At 34.6% G+C, this 24409-nt stretch overlaps 2 protein-coding genes across 4 annotated transcripts in view; one reads left to right on the forward strand and one right to left on the reverse strand.

Annotated features, from left to right (window-relative positions):
• Positions 1 to 2385, reverse strand: part of Go (G protein alpha subunit Go) — a gene marked incomplete at its 3' end in the record, with an annotated part of 40628 nt that extends 38243 nt beyond the window's left edge. The window contains 1 exon segment of the mRNA NM_001173381.1: positions 2268 to 2385. Within this exon segment, the coding sequence (NP_001166852.1) occupies positions 2268 to 2385 (118 nt within the window).
• Positions 2386 to 4924: 2539 nt separating this feature from the next.
• LOC101736609 (eukaryotic translation initiation factor 5B) lies at positions 4925 to 22645 on the forward strand. Of its 3 annotated transcripts, XM_038017661.2 has the most exons (18): positions 4925 to 5149; positions 5611 to 5722; positions 8174 to 8289; positions 8377 to 8450; positions 8517 to 9932; positions 10181 to 10244; positions 11861 to 11965; positions 13040 to 13170; positions 13349 to 13427; positions 14036 to 14101; positions 14515 to 14549; positions 15139 to 15227; positions 15705 to 15876; positions 17030 to 17153; positions 18147 to 18355; positions 19153 to 19339; positions 20316 to 21805; positions 22152 to 22645. In XM_038017661.2, exons 1-18 carry the CDS (start codon positions 5142 to 5144, stop codon positions 22544 to 22546), a joined length of 4872 nt encoding a protein of 1623 aa, XP_037873589.1. In that variant the 5' UTR covers positions 4925 to 5141; the 3' UTR covers positions 22547 to 22645. The 3 variants fall into 3 exon arrangements, with proteins under 3 accessions (XP_037873589.1, XP_037873590.1, XP_021206370.2); XM_038017662.2 differs by lacking the exon at positions 20316 to 21805; XM_021350695.3 differs by lacking the exon at positions 5611 to 5722.
• Positions 22646 to 24409: the final 1764 nt, after the last annotated feature.

Genomic DNA, 24409 nt, shown 5'->3' on the forward strand with positions numbered 1-24409 from the left:
ACAGGCACCAACTCCACTCCGTGACAGCGACCGCGCCCCGCTCGACTGACGTTCGGATCCTTTCGGAATTCTTCGTTCGAGCTCGCTCACACATGCGTGACAATACTACACACGAAAGAGAACAAACGCAATAAAACATTGCGCTTTAATTGAACAATGACCAAAGACAATTATTCACTTTTTTTTTGTCACAACCGGTAAATTCAATTATCTGGCCTTGAATTTTGTTTTCCAATATTTTTAATCAGGTCCAAAAATTGCTTTCTTAATTCTTGCAATTGATCTTAATGTACTCGATATATGTCAGAATATCGCCATAAAATTGCAGCATTTCATTTTCACAGAAGGAGAAATAATTCCTGTATTCTATATACGTAACAAGAATTGTCTAAATTTTAAATAATATTATAGTACCTAACTTTTTTTTTTTTTTTTTTTTTTATGATTGAAGGATTACTGGTGGCCCGGAGGCCTTTCCAGTTTCACCAGGACAGGTGGGCGAGCAAAGGCTCAGCCAGGAGGGGTGGGATTTGCTAACAGCTACCCGAGCGCCTCCGAAGGAGACCTAACAGCTCAAGAGCAGCTGCTTCGCGAATGAATCTACTACCGGATCGGAATCGCGACCCGCTGAGAAGATCCGGCGAGAAACTCAGCGAGCTGATTCATGGGTTAGGTTGCACGGCGAACTCTTTGTCGAGTTCGACGAGTACGGTTAACGAGGTCCCTAAGCCTGCTCCTAGAGCTGAAGGCGTCTAGTGCGAAGGTTATTGGATCTGATGGATCCGTAAGGACGTGTCTAGGGCGTCGACGGTGACTGGCTCCTGCATGATCAGGATTCGGGGAGTACCTAACTACAAAAGCATTCGATGTTTGATTCTATTGACAATAAATTTTCAAAGGTTTTACTACTCCCACCATAGTAACACATTGAAAAATCAAACTGATTCACTTTGAAATCGACAAGACAAAGTTTTTCGTTTGATTATTTCATATATTGGGTCTTTTAATTTCGTCGTTCATCCTAACATGACGACTCAATAAAATCATAAAAAATTATATCTGGTCCTTAAAAGGTAGACATTATTTTTTTATTGCACGAGATGGGTACGAAAAGAAGAAGAGTCTATAGACATCACAAAGTGAATTGCGCCTTCAGATATGAGGTCTAACTCTATTGAGATCTATAGCAGCCAACTTACCAAACCATAATTCATAATTTCATAAAAATCATGAAAGGTAGGCAAAATAGTCGAATGTAACTAATCAAATGTGCCTGTCACTTGTGCTATGAATAAAGTAAGTACTATAAAGGCTTTCAGACTTCAGAATTATCTCATTAGAATAAGTATCTCAATTTAAATAATATAGAACTTCATTGATTATTTACTGGTGTACTAATATGAGCCTGATGTTGAATCTAGAGCTTCATGTTCTTGTGGTGTGTATATGCATAACATTGCGGAATTAGAGGAGTACCTATGTAACTTAATTCACCTAATCAAATTTGATCTTCCGGAACAAAAAAACCTAATTAAAAATGTTATATTTCTAAATAATTTTCATGTCAACCTGAACCTTTTCTAAAAACAAAAAAATAATTAAATTTGGGGTATTATTCTTAATACCCGTATTTTTTTTGTGTTATGAAAACTATAAAATCACAGTTCGTATTCAAAACAAACCTGTGTTAGTAAAGCTACTATCAAAATTAATACATGTAAATTTTACCTACGTATGAAACGCAGATGAAACCTTTCTTGGTTTTGAGCTAAGGAAAGTTATTGATCAAATTGAGAAAACAATAATTATTAAAATAGGTGATATTTTTTCTGATTAACTGCTCATATGGTTAACTATAGCTCAAATATATATTAATTACATTTTCTACTTAATATTGATTTAGAACGGTCACAATTATGTTGACAATTTTTTATTAGAACATGAGAAGATAGACGGGCTTGCGACCCATCATATTGATTTTAAAAGCCACCTACAGTGAACAATACTATATTTTTTATTAATTCTAAATGTTATTATATTATAAATTATTGTTATATATACAATAAATAAAAACTACTATCATAGTAACATAAAAAACTTAACTCTAAGCTAAACTACAAAATAATAAAATAAATAAACAAGCATAGAAGCATTTCAAATATTTCGATATTGAAAACCCTCTCTGAGGTTTTAGTCAATAGAGCCCGAACCGGCAATATGCGCGCGCATGACGGATGATAGAAAGAGATAGGAGAAAGCTTCATTACCAAGGAGCAGAAGTTTGATGTCCTTGGCAGCCTGGATGCCATCCTCCTTGAGGTTCTTCTCGATCTGCTTGCTGCGCGCAAGGGCAGCACGTTCCTCAGCGGATGAAGCGCAGCCCATGGCTATAGCGCGCACGGCCTGGCTCGCTACGCGCGGCAGCGCCGTGCTCCTCGCATGCTCGCGGCCCGTCGTTGCGCGCAAGTACCGCCGCGCACGCGCTCAATCGCGCACGCGTGCGTTTTTTAACTATAAAGGGCACCAACGCCGAAATAGCACGACCAAGACAACTAAGATATGGCTTCACAAATAGCCGAAAAAAAATTCGGTGAAAATTGAAAACCAGCTACTCTGCTTTAAACGTTAATATGTTCGAGGTGATACCTCGGCGTCGGTTCGCGACAGAATGACGGGTCGCGCACCCTGGCTGCGCCGACCAGAGAGCGCAAGCCCGGCTATCGCCTCCATAGCAGGGGCCACGGTATACATTTACATTTACCTCCCGGTCCCACCCTCAGAAATACTACAATGCACATTTAATTCCATTTCAATTTTAACTACGCACACCCGCACGTTCAATCCCATCCACTAACGTACGCCATAGCACATGGAAAAAAATTCAAAAGAATTTGAGAACATTGAATTACAAATAACTTCGTTATATTTAATTAAAAAAAAATTATATATAGTTATCCACTATAACATTAAGTTTATCATATTTGGATCCTGAACAGAAAGGAAAAAAAAGTTTAGCTTCGTTATTTGAAAAATCTACATAAAATACCATAAATATGTAAATATTATTATCTATAAATATCTATAAAAACATATTTTGCTACAAATGTGCTGCAGTGTTCTCAGCCTACCCACTCTTAACCCGTTAACCGGAGTTAAAAATTCCATTGAGACAAAATATTATAGTCTCGATTGCATTGGTATCCGCTGCCTCCCCTCTTTAAAGCAGAACGCACGAGTTCTTCGCGGCCGGACAGCGATACCTATCCGTAAGCGCTCGCAGTGTGCAGTGCCCAACACCATTATTTTCAATTAAATTTAATAAATCACTGAGCTTTGGAGTATGTTGTTTAATGTGGAAACAGTTACTGATATTGCCGCTTTTTAAGAGTCGTCACATCACCATGGTGAAGAACTATAGGCCTATCGTTATTCTAACTGTTTTTGCTAAGGTTTTCGAAATGGCGTTGTATCCTGTTTTAACATGGCATTTTAGACAGGTTTTAGTTATAGAATAGCATGGATTTCTAAAAGCAAGGTCCACGACTACTAACTTGTTATCATTTGTCGAAGACTTAGCTCAAGATGTTGAGATGGAGGATCATTGGATGTTATTTACACGGACTTTAGTAGAGCCTTCGACAAAGCTAACCATAACTTACTGCAGTCGAAGTTATCATCGATGTTTTTGTATTGGTTTCGATCATATTTGACAAACAGAATGTTCATCACGGTCGTTGCGGGAAATCACTTGTCGATGTATTCCGCTTTTTTGTCCGCAGCTCCTCAAGACTCACATTTGGCTCCTCTGCTTTTTAATGTATTCATTAACAACATTGGTACATGTTTCCGTACAGAGAGCTTAAATGTTCACTGACGACTTAAAGTTTTTAGGAATGTAAACTCATTTCTTGCTCCGAATTATTATAGAGGGACATATACAGTTTGTTTTTGTGGTGCGAGGGGCGTATGTCTGAATGGCTGTAAGTGATACGTAATTCTCCTCGACCATATCAGGTGCACTACTATCTAAGGAATATCCTATTAGGGTTCCGGGTGTGAACATTGATAGGAAGCTGCAATACAGTACACACAAGATAATAACAGAAAAGACTATGCCATTGGGATTTATATTTCGCAACTGCAGACAGTTTTAAAAACCAAGCACTAAGATCACAATTTATAATGCTCTCATATGCAGTACCTTGGAATATTGCTGCGTTGTATGAACTATACAAAAAACGATGGTAAATTGTCCAAAAGCCTTTTCTCTGTAACTTGTCATAAAACTACAATCTGGGAAGATGGCTAACGAGCTATGGAGATAGACTTCGCCGCTTTAATCTAGATTCTCTTAACCGAAGGAAATTAATGGGTGGTATATTTTTTTATAAATTTATCCATGGGCTAACTGACAGCCCAATATTCTAACCCAGATAAAAATATCTATCGATAACTACTTGGCAAGAGCGGCGAAATATAAACCGTTAAATAAGAAAGCTCGCTCGCTGGTATCTTAGTCTTTATTTTCCCATAAACAGAATCATTTGAAACTATATTAATATCTACAGCAGCGCGGTCTCCATCAATCGTCGCTCGAATCTGTTCGACTGTTTTAAATGTTAGTTATGAAATACATATATCTTTTTTTCTAATCGTGTTACTATGTATAAGAAAAAGGGAGGGGTGGGGTTGGACAGATTAATTTATTATTATTGTTCTTTTTTTTAATAAGATGTCAACTATTGCACTAAGTACTATACAGTTATGGGTAGACTTTTCAAAAAATGAAAAACAGTCGGTTTTTCTTAGTGTTGTTATGAAGTCATAATAATAATATGGGAAATATATAACTATTTGATAAAGTTTGAACTGACTGAACAGAAGGTTTAAGCTGGTGAAGCTCTATCATAGATAATAAATACACTAAAAACAGAAAACTCTATGGAGATTGTCATGTTTGAGCTTTGAGAGGTTAGCTTGTATTTACCGAAATTTAAAGTTTACAATGAAATATTAAGTCAAAAGTGATTAAAATACGAAAATTTGTCTAAGTTATGTTTGTTATTTTTTCTCAATCGTTTAATACTTACTCATCTTATAGTGAATAACTACATCAATAAGAAGTAAGAACACCCTCCAAAATGTCGGGGTAAGGTACAAGTTTTAGTTTGAATTCCATTTAAAATGTTCAATAAACTGTATACATTTAATTCGTTTCACTGCTTTAATTACAATATTTTCAATACAAGATTACAGTTAAATATTATAATTTTTTGAAAAAGTGTCACTCGTAACTATTTCCTAACATAAACACAACTACAATACAGTGAAATGAGCGAAACCTATATATATAAATAAAAATACTCAAGTGTTACAACTGAATGTATTTGGTATGATTGTTGTTCCAAAGTCACTACATAGCTCTAAACGAATACCTCTTATTTGCATATTAAATACACAAAAAATTCCAATATGAAATCAAAGATTCACGAATAGTTTTATCTTCGAGAATCATTACATTAAGAGAATAATCTAGTAATAATATTGAGTTACATAAATGTTATTAAAACTGATAGTAAATTCTCTCAAAAATAATGTTTTCATTTTTAGAAAACCATATTCTATGAGAGAGATGAAAACAATTGTCGAGTACTTGACAGAACATAAAGTCTACTCAGAAATCAGAGGTAGAAAAATGTGGATGGATTTTGCAAATTCTAATGTAAGCTATTTCTGAATAGTAGAACAGAATGTGGTCACACAGATTGAGCATTGTTCAATAGGTATCAAATTTGGTTTAAATTTACCAATTACAGCAACACTGTTCTTATTACAAGGTAATACAATTTTTTCAAGAAAACTCAAGAAATTGAACCTTACAACACATCCAAATGAAATTGGGATGAATCCAGTGAAATGACAACTACACAGATTAGCCTACTCTTCATAACAAAACAAGTAGCACTCTGATGATCTAACAAATTGAAATTAAATTCAAACTTGAAGATCTAAACTCTTAACATAAAGTTGAAAAGCTGAAAGTTTTTCACCTGATACAATTCCATAAAGTAACAACAGAAAAAATCAATTTTGTAGACATACATTTAGGTATTTACATATTACTATAGTATGCCCAGTCTATATTTGATCATATTTGGTGACACCTCAGGACTTAGATTCATGTTATGTATTCCCAATATAATGTCTGCTGCATCCAATACAAGAGGACCTGTATGACTCAAAATGGTTCAATACCCTGTTGAGTAATTATGAAAATGACTATCAGCCTTTTTCACAGCAAAAGCTTTTCATAACCACTGAATTGAAATACACAAAACTGAAAAATCAATAGCTACAGAATTGAATGATAGTATATTTTTTTTTTTTTTTATTGCCCTTGTAGGCAGACGAGCATACGGCCCACCTGATGGTGAGTGGTTACCGTCGCCCATGGACTTCAGCAATGCCAGGGGCAGAGCCAAGCCGCTGCCTACCGCTTAATACTCTCCACAAGCCTCGTTTGAAGAAGGACATGTCATAGCGCTCAGGAAACACCGTGGAGGGGAGCTCATTCCATAGCCGGATGGTACGTGGCAAAAAAGATCTCTGGAAACGCACTGTGGATGACCGCAGTGGCTCCAGGTAGTATGGATGAACTCTACTCCGGTGGCGGGCGGTGCGATGGTAAAAACGAGATGCCGGTATCATCTCGAACAACTCCTCAGAGCACTCCCCATGGAACATACGGTACAAAATACAGAGGGAACCGAAGTCCCTCCGCAGACCCAGAGGCTCCAAACGATCCGTGAGAATGGGATTATCGACAATCCGAACGGCCCTCCTCTGTATGATATATATAGTATATGATACGGCTGCCGTTAAGGTACACACTTTAAGAAATAATTAGTGTTTTGTCTGGTAAAAATGTTACTACAGTTACTGATACTTCAAGTTTTAGGTTTAGTTTCTCTTTTTTATTATGAAATTTTTCTTGTAAAGGTAATAGAAAATCTATAATTTTTTTATTAGCTACTAAAACAATAAAGGAATCTTTAATGACAACTAGGAGAGCCTAGGGATACTTGATAAATGAATGAAGCGAATAATATATTACTGTTACTTTTGTCGCCATTTAAGCATTACTATTATAAGGCTTTTCTTATAAATAGAAATAATTTATTATAAAAAATAAATATTTTTTTAAAACTAACTCTTACAAATACCCATTATAATTTTCTGGTAGCACTTGGACAACAATAGCAACATTTTTCAAAAATGATGCTTTGTCTTTTCGCTTCACTGTATCAGGTAATGTCATTTTTTAGGGAAAAGTTCGAATCCACACCCTATTTTCATGTGACCAGATACTGACTTTTTACTGACTGTTCTGATTTTTTAGAGTAGTTATTTAAACTATTTCAATAAATTATGCTTCTCTTATGTGAAATTCTTGCATACATCAATATAGAAATGTACATTCTATCATTCCTATTATTAAAATATAGACATTTTGTAATATTTTATCAAAACAATCATAAGGTTATTGAAAAAATTTTTTTTTCTTGTGCTGTTTTTTTTAAAGTATTCCTTAGACTATACACTCACTTTTGCTCATCCTGTACTTTACTTTCATATTATTACAAAGAAATTATATTTGATGGCAACATTCTGAGGATCTATAATAATATTTTTTGTCTCTACAGCTGTTATAATTTCTTTATAAATAGTATTTTCCTAACTATTTTCTACCATATTGCTGTGAAATATTTGTTATTTATGTCATAAGACAGTAATATATTCTGATTTGAAGTATAGAATAGCTGTTATACTCTACAATTAAAACAGACCTCATGTTTCATGTTCAGTGGTGGCATTCACATAATGTAGCATGAGTCATTCATTATGAAGATAAAAAATCATAACTCATTCATTATGAAGATAAAAAATCATAACTCATTCTCGTTCACCTTTTAATTCCTCTTAAGAAGATGTAGCACAGCATGTGGCCATATACTTTCTGGTATTATTATTTTGTTTCCCCAATCTAATTTGTCTTATTTAAAATTAATAATGATATTTAAATGGTGTATGTGTGTATGAAGTCTGGTAACACTTAAACACCAACTGTATGCCTATTTGGTATTAAATAATGGTCTACAAAAAAACCTTTTAGATAACAACCAGGACCTGGCAGAGTTTGAAAGAAACATTTTTGAAACGCATACTACCAGATATACACAACCCTTATTATAAGCTGACAAGGGAAGAAGTAATCAGTTTCAGACAAGGGTAAGAAAAAACATATAAAAATATATTACACATCATGCTAAAATGAAGTGAACATAAGTTACGACAAAATTATAAAATTCATTTCAGGTGTGATATTGTGGCAAAAGATAAAATGAATAAACTGGAAATTAAAACAAATAGTGATGGTTCTGGCAGTAATGGTGAATATTTTTTTTTTTTTTTAATTACACAAGATCCAAATTTTTTATAACTTCCATACATTTTAGCTGAAACATGCAACAAAGAAAAGACAACTAATAATGAGACAATCAAAGAATCAAAGACAAGTCGAAATGATGAAGAGGAGATACTGAATAGTTCAGTTGATGGCAAAGATTCTACTCTTAAAAAGTCAAACATAGCTTCAAATGAAAATAATGTAACAAGTAACTACTATGAAACAGCTGAAGATATACAAAAAATATTAGAATCTCCAAAGCCTGATGATCAAGAAAATGCAACCATGTTACCAGATGATACTCTCAGAGACAAAACTTACACACAAACTCTTGCACCAACCTTACAAGATGTGTTAAATGATTTTGTAACAGAATCTGATGACTCCGATAAGGAACCGAAAATGGAAATAGTTGAAGATTCAAATAAAAGTATTGATGATGGAAATGAATCAAAATTTCCGCAAGATGACGATAGCTCTAATATGGCTATCACCGATATTGCGAAGAATGCTAAGGGGCTGTCTGCTGAATTTGTTGAAGAAGTATTGTTGAGTGAGATTCAAGACTCTGGGATACAAGCATTAAAATCGAAATCAATTAATTTAAAGAAAACACAGAAAGCTAACATTGAAAATAAAAGTAACACAAAAACACAGGACACAATTGTGATTGATTCTGAAAAAGAAAAAGAGACTATTAATGCTGAAAGTAAAAACGATACAATAGAAGTAGAAGAACATCAAGATATTAACTCTAATAAAGATAAAACAAATAATATCAAAGCACCTGAAAAGGAAAAGGTTTTGGATCAGCATCACAATAAACAGTCGCAAAATAGTTCTGGGGACACTTTGATTCCCAATAATCAAGAGTGTTTGAGCAAGAATAGTTTGAGTAATCAAAATGAAAAATCTCCTGAACACAGAGAAGAAGAAGAACATATATTAAATGTTTCAAGAAAAAGAACTAGTTCAGAAGAAACTTTAGTTTTAGAACAGAAGAAGAGAAAGAATGAGAATTCAACAAAGTTTGATGAAATACTTCAGGATGTAGCAACACACAACAAAAATGAACAAAATGGCTTAGATAAAGATAGAGCAAAAATCAATGAAATCAAAAAGAAAGAAAATGTTATTGCAAATAAATCAAAACCAAGTAATAACAAAGCAAAACCTGCATATGAAAACCCATGTTTAAAGAGTGTTAACTTATTTGCTGATCAATTCAATAATTTAGAATCAGATGATTCAGAAACAAGCGGAGCTATTAACAATACAATAAACAAAGTTGGATCTAATGATGAATTCGAAAACATACAGACAGCCATTTTAAAAAAAGACGTAATTGTTTTACAATCTCATTCAGAAACTGAGAGTCACACCGAAAAAACTCCGAAAAAGGACAGAAAAATCGGCAGATTGCAAAGGAAAAAGGCCTTGGCTAATGTTTTTGGATTTTCCAGTGGTGAGTTTTATGTTGAAAATTTAACTTTTGCTTTAGAAAAATTGATTGAATTCAGTTTGGTTTCTATGGAAAAATTTGTTTATGTATTATTACTAACTATGATATTATTTAAATATTTATGAATGTTAGAATCTTCATTAATGAAACTGAAAATTTTAAATATTGTTTTAGATTGAATACAATTAATATGGTATAAAAGATTTAAGATACATATTTCATTATCTGATTATCTCTTTATTTCTTTACAGGAACAGTAACATCAAGCAGAAAGACAAAATTAAGTTTAAAAAAGTCGAGTCCACACCAAAAATAGTATGTATATGTTAATTTTTACAGCTACATTAAAGTTTTTTTTTTTTTTTCTTGTTTATTTATGCTGACAGCACAGCGAGCAGCCTATTTGGTGTTAAGTGGTTAACGAAGCTGATAAACGTCACTCACTTTTTTTCTTTTTTTTTATGATTGAAGTATTACTGGTGGCCCGGAGGCCTTTCCAATTTCACCTAACAACTCAAGAGTAGCTGCTTCGCGAATGAATCTACTACCGAATCGGAATCGCGACCCGCTGAGAAAATCCGGCGAGAAACTCAGCGGGTTGAAGCATGGGTTAGGTTGCACGTCGAACTCTTTGCCGAGTTCGACGAGTACGGTTACCGGGATCCCTAAGCCTGCTCCTTGTGTTAGAGCTGAAGGTATCTAATGCAAGAGTTATTGGATCTGATAGATCCGTAAGGACGTATCTAGGGCGACAACGGTGACTTGCTCCTGCGTGATCAGGATTCGGGGAGCGTCACTCACTCTAAAGCACAAGGTGCAAGCCAACAGAATTGCAATACTTACAATCCCACCCTTTTCGATCAGAAGTAAATAGAAGAAATTTCATTGTGATAATCACCCGTGTGGACTTAAAATACAACCCGTAAAAATAAAGAAGATTCAACACAGTGGCAGAAACTTTGAGTAGGGGTTTAAAGTAATTGAAATGAACATATAGTATAAAAGAAAGGAGTAGTAGCTAGTGATCTCTGAGAATCTCTTGATGAACAGACTGACGCATATTTTAGTTTTTTATAGACCAGATCCTCTAAGCTTCAATGATACATTTTTAAAACTAGTAAATAATCGCATGGTTCACGGACGACTGTAAAAGTTGCAAAGTATTCGAAGCGTCTCTCTTGAGTTCTGCTCTTAAGTTGTTAGGTCTCCTTCGGAGGCGCTCGGGCAGCTCTTAGCAAATCCCACCCCTCCTGACTGAGCCTTTGCTCGCCCACCTGTCCTGGTGAAACTGGAAAGTCCTCAGGGCCACTAGTAATCCTTCAATCATAAAAAAAAAGGTTCTATTGACCAAGACTATTGTACTTCTATAATAGCAGATTTCCCCAAGACTACACTATAGACAAAATAATATTAAAGACAAACATTATTAACCTATTCTCAATTTCATCACAGACTTTAACAAAAATTTGACAAACAAAGAGTATATGTGTGTGTGTATGTGTGTGTGTGTCAAATACATGATAGGGTGTGTAATGTTTTTTATTGATTTAATATATTTTTAATGCATAATTAAAAAAGTATATTGTCGCTGTCTAACCAAAATCTCTATTTTGCAAAAAGTATTTTGAATTAATGAGTAAAAACATTTTCGTATAAAATTTTCTATGAAGGTGAATTTTTAAGAACTATATCAAGTAAAAGCTATAGACACATAAAAGTTTTTTTTATACAGTAGATAGGGCTGTGAACTATACGAAAAGATAAAAAAGTAAAAATCTCAAAAAGTGCACACAGCATAGATTTCGATATCAACATTCTGCACTCCTTTTCTATATTCTCTATAAGTGTGGAAAGTTTCATACTTCTCCCTCTGCGCAATTTTCGTAAAAAGGTTTTCTTGTTTTACGTATTAATATATAGATAATTTACAGTAACGAAACGGGCTCTCGTACAAGCGATTGGACATCGGAAAGCGAAACCGAAGTGTTTGTGTCGCCGCCCCGGGCTCGACGGAACAGACAAACTAAGAAGTATTTGTAAGTGTCTTTTGTTTGCGCGCCGATGGTTCTAGGAATTGGAATTCAATAAAATAATTAATATGAATGTTAGGTACTAAAATTTTATTTATTTTTATTTTTTATTGCTTAGATGGGTGGACGAGATCACAGCTGTTTGTTAAGTGGTTACTGGAGCCCATAGACATCTACAACGTAAATGCGCCACCCATCTTGAGATATAAGTTCTAAGATCTCAGTATAGTTATAACGGCTGCCCCACCCTTCAAACCGAAACGCATTACTGCTTCACGGCAGAAATAGGCAGGGCGGTGGTACCTACCCGCGCGGACTCACAAGAGGTCCTACCACCAGTAGGAACATATAAATAAATTAGAGTGTCTGTTTGTAATATTGAAATAACCGCTTTTTACTACTATATACGGTACATACACTAAAATAACATTTTTTGTCTGTCTGTCTGATTGTTCCGGCTAATCTCTGGAACGACTGGACCGATTTTGACGGGACTTTAGCTGATAGGTAGCTGATGATATAAGGAGTAACTTAGGCTACTTTTTTGACAAGCTACGCCCCGCGGCCTTTTTCGCGGTACGACAATAACCGCGGGTAACATCGCAGGACTCGGCTAGTTTAATGTAAAGACCTTTGAATATATTTTTTAAGTGAATACTTTATTAGCACTGTTATGATTTAAACTCCACGAAACGAAAAAGCGACATTTCTTAGTGTGTTAGAAACAAATCTTGGATCAATCAAGGTTTGGATATGCCCCTGGCATTGCTGACCGGGTGGGTCGTACGGCCGTCTAACTTTACGTTACGCTAGCCACTTGTACAGTAAAAGTACAGTAAATACGCAAATATATTACGCAAATTATAATTTTGCGGGTTTGATTTTTATTACATGATGTTATTCGGTCACCGTGGAAGACAATCGCGAACGTTTGTCAAGTACGTATTTCATTACAAAAATTGGTACCCGCCTGCGAGATTCGAATACCGTTGTATCGCTCGACATTAACGGACGTCTTATCCTTTAGGCCACGACGACTTCAAATAATAAATAATATTACAAGATCAATTTTTTTTGCAGAAAACCGAAATCTGCACGAATACTGTCTTTGGAAGAGGAAGGAGGTCTCTTCGTGATGTACGGCAAGAAAATTTATCCCCTTGTCAAAGACGGAAAAATGGTTAAAAATTATCTCACTTACAAACCTAATAGTGAGTAAATAAAGCTTAATAGAATATTTTTGTCACATCATAAATTACTATACCGTTAAATACTTACAATACTTAAATAATAAAACCAGAGAATTGAATCATTGAACGAACTATTTGAAAATGTTCTTTGTTATCTAACTTGCTATGGTTTGCTTTATCGATATTGTAAAATTTACAGGCGAGTCGGAATTTGAAGATGAGAAATATTGGAAACAGAAATATGCCGAGGAAAAGAAGAAAACTGAAGAGTTGAAAAAGTAAATACTTCACTTTCTTACTTCACTTCACTAAGTTTAACAATTTTGAGTTAAATAAGAATGTTTAAGCAAATATTTAATATACCGAGAGACTAGTCAAATAATTTGTCCATATTTAGTCTTCCTGCTATTGCGGGTATAGGCAAGGATTTGACCAAAGATGTGACTGGTTCTTATAAAGTATTTTCTGCATGCGTAGAAGAGATTCCCAAGGCGATTTTGATACAAAAAGGCCATCTCACAAAGTTGAATTTCGAATGTATTTATGTACACCCCATCCTTAGTAATGTTCAGTATCATAGTAACCATAATAACGAGTGAACTTTGGATAAAACGGTTACTGTCTTAAATATTAGGTCTATGTTTTGTTCGATTTGATATTGATTGATTGTTATATATGGGTCCTCAGAACGAATTATATCAGTGGAACATAATAATTAAAAAAACATTATAATGATTGTAATATAAACACCTCCAAATCTCAAATTTAGTTTGTTGAATAATGAATAAATGTCATGTAACTTATTTTAATCGTGATAACGACTTGCTTCCGCATAGAACACGAACTAAAAACACGACCTAAAATCAGTCATTTAATGTCGTTACAGATTACTGGAGGAATCAAAAAAAGGCGAATCCGATCCTATTCTTTCTCCTATACTACCTGCACCGAGGTTTGTATGCAAATATGTATTTATTTATTATATTTTAAATTTCGTTCAAAATAATAAAATTATGATCATTAAAATTATAAAATTAAGTTTTGACATCCAAGCTATAGATTCAAGCTGCTATCCATTCTAGTGTATCGTAGGCGTCTATTAAATTTCGGAACAACACCCCTCTTTAAATAATTTGATCTGGATTAGCCGAAATCTTAAAAAAATTGCTCTAGTTCTTCCATAGTTTCTTGCAATCTTAAGAAATTCAATTTGCTACAGAGTAATAACAGTCAATCGGAATGTATGCTCTAACTTGCAAAAATGTTTAAACCTCATTCATGTTTTATCAGCGGTGTTCCGATTGAAATTTAAAAAATAAAACACTAGAATATGATTTCGTAAACAAAATATATTTTTATTTTCAGAAACACCATCAGACCCTCTAACATTGGAAGCACTAGTAAGTTTCCAAACGTTAACCAATTTCTAGAAAATCACTGATTGAGCATTCATCATCATCATCATCATCATCATCAGCCTTTATCTGCCCACTGCTGGACATAGGCATTGTGTTTACTAAATCATTTTACTGATGAATTACAATAAACGTACTATTTATTATTATGGTTATATTTTTCACTGAAATAGTTTTCGTGCAAATAAAAAATTACAATATATCGGATTTTTCCAATGTCTTTGTTAAAGACCTTCTGTACAATAATATTTCATAAGCGCATATGGACACCGAGCTGACGTCACATCCGGTGCCGGGGTTACTGGAGTCCATAGACATCATAACATTAATGCTGTCCATGCTGATTAATTCGAAATTTCTATTCTAATGTAATCACCCATAGACTTCTAGTGGGACCATTAAAACTACAGTGATATTTACATTGATACAAAAGCGTCAGAACTTAATGCATTAAAAAAGCGTTTTATTTTTTTCCTTTAAAAAAAAAAAAAAAATTATTAAGTTTTATTCTGTTTTACAACTAGCCTTTTATATATCAATTTGATGAATTTCAATTTTATTTCTAATATCATAGGCCACAAAGAAGTGCAAGTAAAAGAATCTGCTCACGAAGAACAAGATGAAAATAAAACAATGAAAATTAAACTGACCAGAAATAACGAGGTAATTGATTTAATTATTTATCAGCGTTTGTATAAATAGCAAACGCACAGTAATATTTGGAACGTATCTAGAAAAGAGAATTAACATGTTGATGAAATAAGTATGGGTATAACTTTGATTAGGGCAAATACTCAAAAAATGTTCACGATTGACTTCCACTGTGAAGGAATAAAACATCATGTAAAAATCAAACCCACAAAATTGTTATTTGCGTAATTACTGGTGGTAGGACCTCCGCACGGGTACCACCGCCCCGCCTATTTCTGCCGTGCAGCAGCAATGCGTTTCGGTTTGAAGAGTGGGGCAGCCGTTGTAGCTATACTTGAGACCTTAGAACTTATATCTCAAGGTGAGTGGCGCATTCACTTTGTAGATGTCTATGGGCTCCAGTAACCACTTAACACCAGGTGGGCTGTGAGCTAGTCCACCAATCTAAGCAATAAAAAAAAAAAAAAAAAATTGTGTTTCATTTCCCAGGAGGTGTACTTGGAAGGCAGATGGCCTCAGATCCAGACAGTATTGAAACAAGTCGTCAGTATAATTGATACAAAAACGCACCAGGACAACGCGGAGAATAATATTTTGAAAGTTCCCGAACAATCGACGGTTATAACCAGCGGTGAATCAACGCCGGTCGCTTTTGACCCAGGTTTTATTATTAAACATGTTTTTTAAATCTTTTATTATTACAAACTAGCGACCCGCCCTCGCTTCGCTTCGGAAACTGTAATTTATTATTGATTTCTCCACTATTTAATGGATGTTATTATACATATAAACCTTCCTCTTCAATCACTCTATCTATTAAAAAAAACTGCATCAAAATCCGTTGCGTAGTTTTAAAGATTTAAGCATACTTAGGGATATAGGGAAGAGAAAGCGTCTTTGTTTTATACTATGAAGTGATATGGCATTTAATTTTTTCTAAATTTTATTATTGGGTGCTGTCGTGACCTAAAGTATAAGACACCCCGTGTACTTGTAGGTATCAAGCAACGCAATTCACATACGACTTCCACTATGAAGAAGTATCGTGTAATAAAAAAAAATGGTGAGCGTGTAACTTGGTGCACGTGAAAGAAGTGAAACTTCTTTTGCGGTACATAGTATTGTGGTTTTCATCCTTAAAACAATTTTTTCTTGTAATAAGGAATGATGTGTATAAAAGAAACGATATCTTCGCCACTTCTATATATTTAAAATCATATATAGAAAAATTTTTTTTTTTTAATTCATCGTTTTTAAATAAAATACAATATAGTTAAATGTTACTGGCATCTACAAGAGCAATGAGAAACTAGTAACAAGCCATTTAGTGGCCGACGCCTATAAACAGAATGTGTATAAGAGAAACGACCTAACTCCTTCTCTCCTTCGCTCTTCCTAAATGGTATCTTTTCTCTCAAGCCGTAACGAATCTGTCGTAAGTTAAATTTTTCTCTCAACGCGTCTTAAGAAGTTTACTTCAAAAACAAAATTTATAAATTGGCGTAATTCATGTTTGGGCGTATTGTAAGCCCGCACGAATAGGTACCACCATGCTGCCTATTTCCTACGCTATGCGGTCATGCGCTCTGATTCAAAGGGTGGGACAGCATATAAATATATTAATTACATAGTATAAGAGTTAACATAAGCATATTAAACCTTCAGAGGGAACTTTAATTATTCCGCATGATATTCTCGACCGATTTCGGATCTGATATCATCATCCGAATCGTTCACGTGACCCACAACGTACAGAGTAGAAATTAATATCGAATTTTTGAATACCTTGTTCGAAAACGACTAATATTTCGCAGTTACACACGAGAAAGTCGATAAAATCGAAAGCGAAATTTTCAAAGAAATCGAAGAGCGCGACAAAGAAGAACATCCCAAAGAAACTGTAGCGTCAAAAACTTCAGAGGATAATGTAACTAAACGGTTAGTAAATAAGTCTTATTGTAACACATTTGACTTAACATTGATCAATTTGTTTTTACAAACGTATATAACTATTGAACAGTTTTGTGTATGTTATGTATACAACTGTAAATGATACAAATAAAAATTGTTTACTTTTACCATATAAATGTATTTTATTGGAAAGATGGATGAACAACTTCACTGCGTGAAGTGGTCATCAAGGCTCATAGACATCACAACATAAATGAATGGCAAGATCTTCCACGTAGTGACGGTCCGAATGTTGTTGGAACCTGTATATGAGTCGACTATTATCAAAGCCGGCAATCTGACTTTTGGACAATTATAGGTAATCAGAAAAACGAATTATTGACTTTGTATTCCATTGGCAGTCACAAAACTCTTCGGAACGACATCTTAGATAAATAACAGGTTAACTATTAACCTTTATTTAATGCAGGTTTTGAATCGTATTCTTTGAAGGAGACGATTATATTCAAATCAATCTGTATTGACATATCAATAACATTTTTTTGTCCAAATGCACAGATTGCCACCTTTGATAATAGACGACTCATATCTAATATCTATGGTAGCTTATCTCGAAAATGCAGGCAATACAGGCTTTTGTTCTGTTCTATAATAGCTAAAGCATCCGGTATTACGTTCTGAGATTATCTATATATATATAAAAACGAATTCCTGTTTGTTAGTCTCGCTAAAACTCGAGAACGGCTGGACCGATTTGGCTAATTTTGGTCTTAAATTATTTGTGGAAGTCCAGAGAAGGTTTAAAATGTAGATACATATGAAAAATGCTCGGAATTTAATAAAAATAACAATTTTGTTTTTCCTTTGATGTGTCCCCCGTCGGACGGATTCCTTTTGTTTGTTTTAATTTTATTTTATACAAAAGTTTAGGTATTTTATTTATCGATTGAGGCACTGCGAAGTCTGCCGGATCAGCTAGTGCATAATACAAATGTATTAAAAATTGAATTAATGTTGCAGAGGTCGAGGACGACCCCGGAAGTCATCGTCGATTTCAACACACAGCGTCCCAAAGAAATCTAGAACATCGATTACCTCAGAGGAAAGAACACCCACAAAAAAAAATGAATCTGACAGTAAGAAATCGATAACGGACAATGAAAGAAAGAGCTTGAAAGAACCGGCCGTTTCACCACGAAAGAATAAATCGCCAAAGAAATCGAATAATGGTATGTAATCTAATTGTATAAAAATTAAAATTTTATAAAACATTCTCGTCCTATACTCTGTTCTAACTATTATATTTTTGGAGGGCTTACGATAAAGGAAAGATTTTCTACCGAGCTGATGAAATTGGTCCGAATGCTGTTGTTCGGAATTTATACATATATATTATTACTAGCAGACTCGGCCACACGTTGCTGTGGCTAAGGCTTTGTTTCTAAATAACACGTGGCCGGCTATGATAATACAAAAAATTAACAAAGTAAGATCAATTGGATTTCACTGTATTGCGTTCACTACGAAATAAACTTCACTTATACTTTAGCCTCAGCAACACGTGGTGTTGATGCCATTAAATTGTAGCTTATGTGAAACGTTGGTATTTTTAACACAGCGCCATCTATGAGATATTAATGTCAGACAGTATTACAATTGTCTGTAAAAACTTATTTAAGGCGCCATCTGTTTTAGACTTATGAAACTTACAATTAATAACAATAATCAGCATAACAAATCATTTTATTGTTAATTAATAAATATTGCGACCATTAATCGAAATAAAAAACCACCCTATGGCCTAAGTTGTAATAAAACACATATAAGAAAAAAGTTAAAATCGGTTCAGTAGTTTAGGTGTCCATCGCGGACAAATAACGTGACACGCAATTTATATATAATAAGAAATACATTTAAAGTCATCTTGAAAATATTACATATTACATAAACTATTACATGCAAGCTATCACTACTCAAATGCTGGTCAACCTTAACACTTGGGGAGTAAAACAATGATATTTTTTAGAATCATCAAATGATGAAGAGGCAGTAGGCGTTAGGACGACAAGGAGTTCTATTGGAAAATTGCGGCGATCTGGCAACACCAGCAAGATCGACGAAAGCAACATTCGGTACATGCTCCCAACAAAGAAAGCCACAAAAAGAATTACCGCAAGTAATACCAACAAAACAACTCGGAAATCGAATAGAAGGTAGTCATTAATTATAAGTAAAGTTTCGAGGGGACATGTTTTTTTTTGGCATAAATCTGACGGTTAAAATGAAAACTAGTTTTATAGTTGGTAGCGTGTAGTGTTTTAACAAAAATATGGAGTTAATCTCGTGACGTATTGTGTAATAATGTTAGATTTCAAATATATTTTCAAATTAATGTGTTTTACAAAATAAGAATTTAATATGTAAGATTGACCGATGATTCGGATTTAAAATCAAATAGTTGATAATGTTATGCTAAAAATTTAAAAGAACTTCTAACAATCGAATCATGAGTGTGAAATGTTTTAAAACGAAATGCATTTAATTTTTTATAGATCTCATTCATTATGCAAAATTGACGATATTTTTTTATTCCAAAAAAGGCGATTATATATTTTTATGTGCCAAATGAAAATGTATTTATTGAGTTGTATCATGTTTACGATATTGATTTTTTTTAAAATTTAAATTATAAAGTTTGATTAATAATTTTTATGACAATTTCTTGGTTTTGCCTATAAATTGAAAAACAGTTATTTTGTTATTCACTGCAATCAGAGCATTTACTTTTTACTATTACTGGCAATAATGCAACTAATTAATAATTAACTGTGGAGAGTAATTAGGTATTTTTCGTACAATTGCGAAATTAGCATTGATAATTTAGGGTTAACAATGTAAATAATTCTTTCTGAATGACAAAAAAATATCTAATGTACTCAATGGGAGCATGTTTGATATCAATAAAGTCTCGTGATAAAAAACACACATGAATTTTATTTTATTTTGCAAAAACATGCTGCCTCTTTTCGAATTGCCAAACAACAAAAAAGTTATTGTAGTATTAATTTAGGTGAGTTTCATTTAAAAGCTTTGCAAACCTGCTTCCATCTATTTAACGCTAAACGCTTATTCTTGTGCTTTGCATGTCACAGCTTTACGCAACTTTTGTTTTTTTTTTAATTTCAACAGCTTTGCAATACCATCCGTATACTCATCTCCCGACAACTCCCGCGCGTCAGAGAGCACACAAGGCTATCAAGATTCCGATCTGAGTCCCACGAAAATTATAAGGAGAAGAAGATCAAATTTGCCGACAGCTGTGGCGAATAAAAATAAAAATAAACAGAGACGTAACGTAGGTAGAAAGTTGCTTGTAGTAACTCAAGATTATTCAACGGACTCTAATAATTCATTATGCGGTATCCCCGTAAAGAATCGGACGCTTAGGAGTTCCAGTGAAATTTACAAAACCGATTCGTATTTATATCTTTTCGCAAATAGTAAACGCCCCCTTAAGAGACTGGATAAGATCGAGGAGACGATTCCCATGGCTAATGATGGTTTCAATGCGTCTTCCGAAAATCGAATTGAAACGCTCAAAACACATTATCTTCGTTCGCCGCAAAATACAGACATCGGTAGCTCTAGTAATGTTTCTCTGCCGCAATCTCCCGAACTGTCGCTGGTCGAAAATATCTCTGTCTGCAAAGACATGATCAGTAGTACTGAACACATTGGCAATCTAAACGAAAAACAAGAAAGAAATACAGCGGCCATTTCCCACCACAGTACATACCTGATTTCTGAAGTGGATGTCACCATACCTCTAATGGAGCAACTGAGCGAAGTGAAAGTAAGCGGCGGGAATGGGCTGAATAAATCGACGGATGTGCCTATTTCGGAATCTCTCGTGAATCAGATAGGCAATGTTGGCTTGAGAGATAGCGTATCCGTGACCGACGCTTTAGATAAAAGACTGAGCGAATTGCTGTTAGAAAGTGCGAAGAAGATATCCCAACCTGCAAATGTTAATGATATGGAAGTCGACGAAAACATATCGGTACTGGCAAAGAAATCAAAAGGCAAGAAGCGATGCTCGACGCCGCGTAAAAAGAAAGAAGAAAAAAAAACGAAAACTGTCAATATCGAAGCCATTGATGAACACATGGAATATTCTCGAGCAGGGGCGAGATCCTGCCCTCCTTCGATAAATGTCATTGATGAAAACGCTATGGATTGCGACGAAAATAATTACGTTACCAAAATCGACAAAGTTCGAAAAAAGAAAGACATAATAAAAGTGAAGATACTACGGCCCAGAAAAAAAAGCAGATCAAAAGAAAAATACGTCATATCGGTAAATGAAATTAGCGAAATGTCAATCTGTACTGACAGCGGGATTAATGCCACGGAAACGGAAGGCTTGTTTCCTCTCGATGACAGCGTGGACCTTATACATAATCATTCGGAAACTTGTCTACACACAAATGAATGTGTAGCGGACAGCGTCGAATTTGTTGATATCTCAAATACAATTATTTCCTTGAACAGCGATTCTAGTCGATCACGGGATTGGATCCAGGAAATGGGATTTAAAAATGCCCAAAGTAGTTTTCCTAATTTAGAGACTGAAGTACAAGAAATAGAAATGGGCGTTAATGCAAAAGACAACGAACAAGGTAATTTTTATATTATAAGTGTGCCCGCGGTTCCCCTCGTAACCTTTTCGTAATTAGTATAAATATTAAGAAAATACTTGAAAAACTCAAAATAGTTTTATTTGTAATTAATAAAATTTGCCGCAAAAATTTTGTTACAATAAAAAATACCTGATGTCCCACGACTATGTAAATACTACGCCAAATGTTGCAATAGAAATTTGCGTCGAAAAATACTATCTAATAAATAAAACTGCTTAGTGATTATAATGCCTAACGATATTGAATGTTGTTCTATTACACCGTTTTCTAAATTTATAATGAAATTATATACAAAGTTTTATAAAAATAAATATTTCCATTTTAGGCATAGACTCGAGAAAAACGGATGATTATAATCTAATGGAGAATTTAGGTCATTCCGAAAATAAGAACATTGAAATCATGAATACTAGTCTTATGACGGAAGATTTATCTGATGAAACCCATACTCCGTCGCAACCAGAATGTCAATTTTCAAAGTGGTTTTTATTCAGTGAAGATGATACTTCTAATGTGAACTTAGACCAATGTAGGTCAAATACTGGCGGTTCTGGATCAAATCTTAAACAAATATTTCCTATAGCTTGTGCCATTCCCGATTTATCTACTATCACAGAAATGTCAAAAGAAAATGAGGATAGTCGAAAAACAAATTTAAATATAGATTACTTGAGTGGCGGCGACTCGACGAACCTGTTTAGTGCTTACATAGACAATTAGATTGTACTAGTTTATATTTTTAGTGTGTAATTAGTTTAATAATTTATTTAGATGCTATATGTTTTTTTTTTTAAATAAATGAATTAAGAAATTTTTGAATCCCAATTTCTTTTACCATTTTTTAAGAATTTTAATTACGATTTCATAATTGATGACACAACAAAATATTAGGAGATTTTTTTTATGATTGAAGCATTACTAGCGGCCCAGAGGTCTTTCCAGTTTCACCAGGACAGGTGGGTGAGCAAAGGCTCAGCCAGGAGGGGTGGGATCTGGAACAGCTGCCCGAATGCAACTGCTTCGCGAATGAATCTACTACCGGATCGAAATCGCGACCCGCTGAGAAGATCCGACGAGAAACTCAGCGGGCTGACGCATGGGTTAGGTTGCACGTCGACCTCTTTGTCGAGTTCGACGAGTACGGTTACCGGGGTCCTTAACCTGCTCCTAGTGTTAGAGCTGAAGGCGTCCTTGGAGAAATGTATCCATCATTAGATGAAAAGTTTATTTTGCTCACTATTCTCACCGTTTTTAAGAAGGAAAGTGAAGGCTTTAGGCAATCGTAAAGAAGTTTGAAGAAAAGAATAAAAAAAAAATGTGTCAAGTGTCACGCCTTACGTATAACTATGCGTGGTGTGCCACGAGTAAAACGTGTCTGATCGACCCACCAATTATGATTTAATAGAAAGTGCTTTGAGGAATTGTTCGAGATGATACCATCGTCTCGTTTTTACCATCGCACCGCCTGCCATCGGAGTAGAGTTCATCCATACTACCTGGAGCCACTGCGTTCATCCAGTGTGTTTCTAGAGATTTTTTTGCCATGCACCATCCGGCTTTGGAATGAGCTCTCCTCCACGGTGTTTCCCTAGCGCTATGACATCTTCTTCAAACGAGGCTTGTGGAGAGTATTAAACGGTAGGCAGCGGCTTGACTCTGCCCCTGGCATTGCTAACGTCCATGAGCGACGGTAACCACTCACCATCAGGTGGGCCGTATGCTCATCTGTCCTCATCTGTCTATACGGCAATAAAAATAACATATAAAAACAACAAAAGGGAAATTTTTATCTGAGTGCTTAGTGCGTGTTTTTTAACGTTCTTGATAGCGTAAAAGGTAACCCAATTTTGTATGCAGTTGGAACTGCGCCCCTAGCGGCAAACATAGGCAAACGACCCCATTCCATAAAAATATGAGCTAACTTTAACGCTATCAAGAACGTTAAAAAACTCGCACTAAGCACTGATCTACAGTCACATAATTATAACCATCAGTTTTTAATAGTGTATGATGAAGGCATATTTATCTATTGTGTTTTACAACAGATAGACTTATATTTACTAAACGGCAGTTTCGTAGGGAGAGACCAAAAATGTACTATCCACAGCTGGTTAACTACCGCCATGAAGTCTGCTGCGAACACTACTGCTATATTGTGCATAGACATAGTTATTATTTAATTATTATTTAATGTTATTACAAAGCATTTAAAATATGTGAACTCAACGAGACATCTCACGACATACTTTAATTTGCGGAACGTAGTTCCCTCATCATTCAGAGTAAAGTCATAGTTTAAGTGAATGTTATTAGGTACTTTTCTTATTATTTTGATGCTTTTAAATTATGCACTATTCTACGGCTAAGTTAAAAAAAAACATAAAATAATTGAAAACATCACAGCACCCAATATTGGACAGATTTGACTAGCTTAATTTTTAGTTCAATATTTCATAGCCTAGACACTTTAAAAACTTTAAGCTAATTTAATCTGTGCAGAAAATTAAATTGGAGCTAATGGACTTTTTGGCGGGAACACGAGGACTAAAGTTGTGTGATTTGTTTTATTTTGTCTATTTAGTG

This window comes from Bombyx mori, chromosome 19 (assembly GCF_030269925.1).
Source record: "Bombyx mori chromosome 19, ASM3026992v2".
NCBI classification, from domain to species: domain Eukaryota; kingdom Metazoa; phylum Arthropoda; class Insecta; order Lepidoptera; family Bombycidae; genus Bombyx; species Bombyx mori.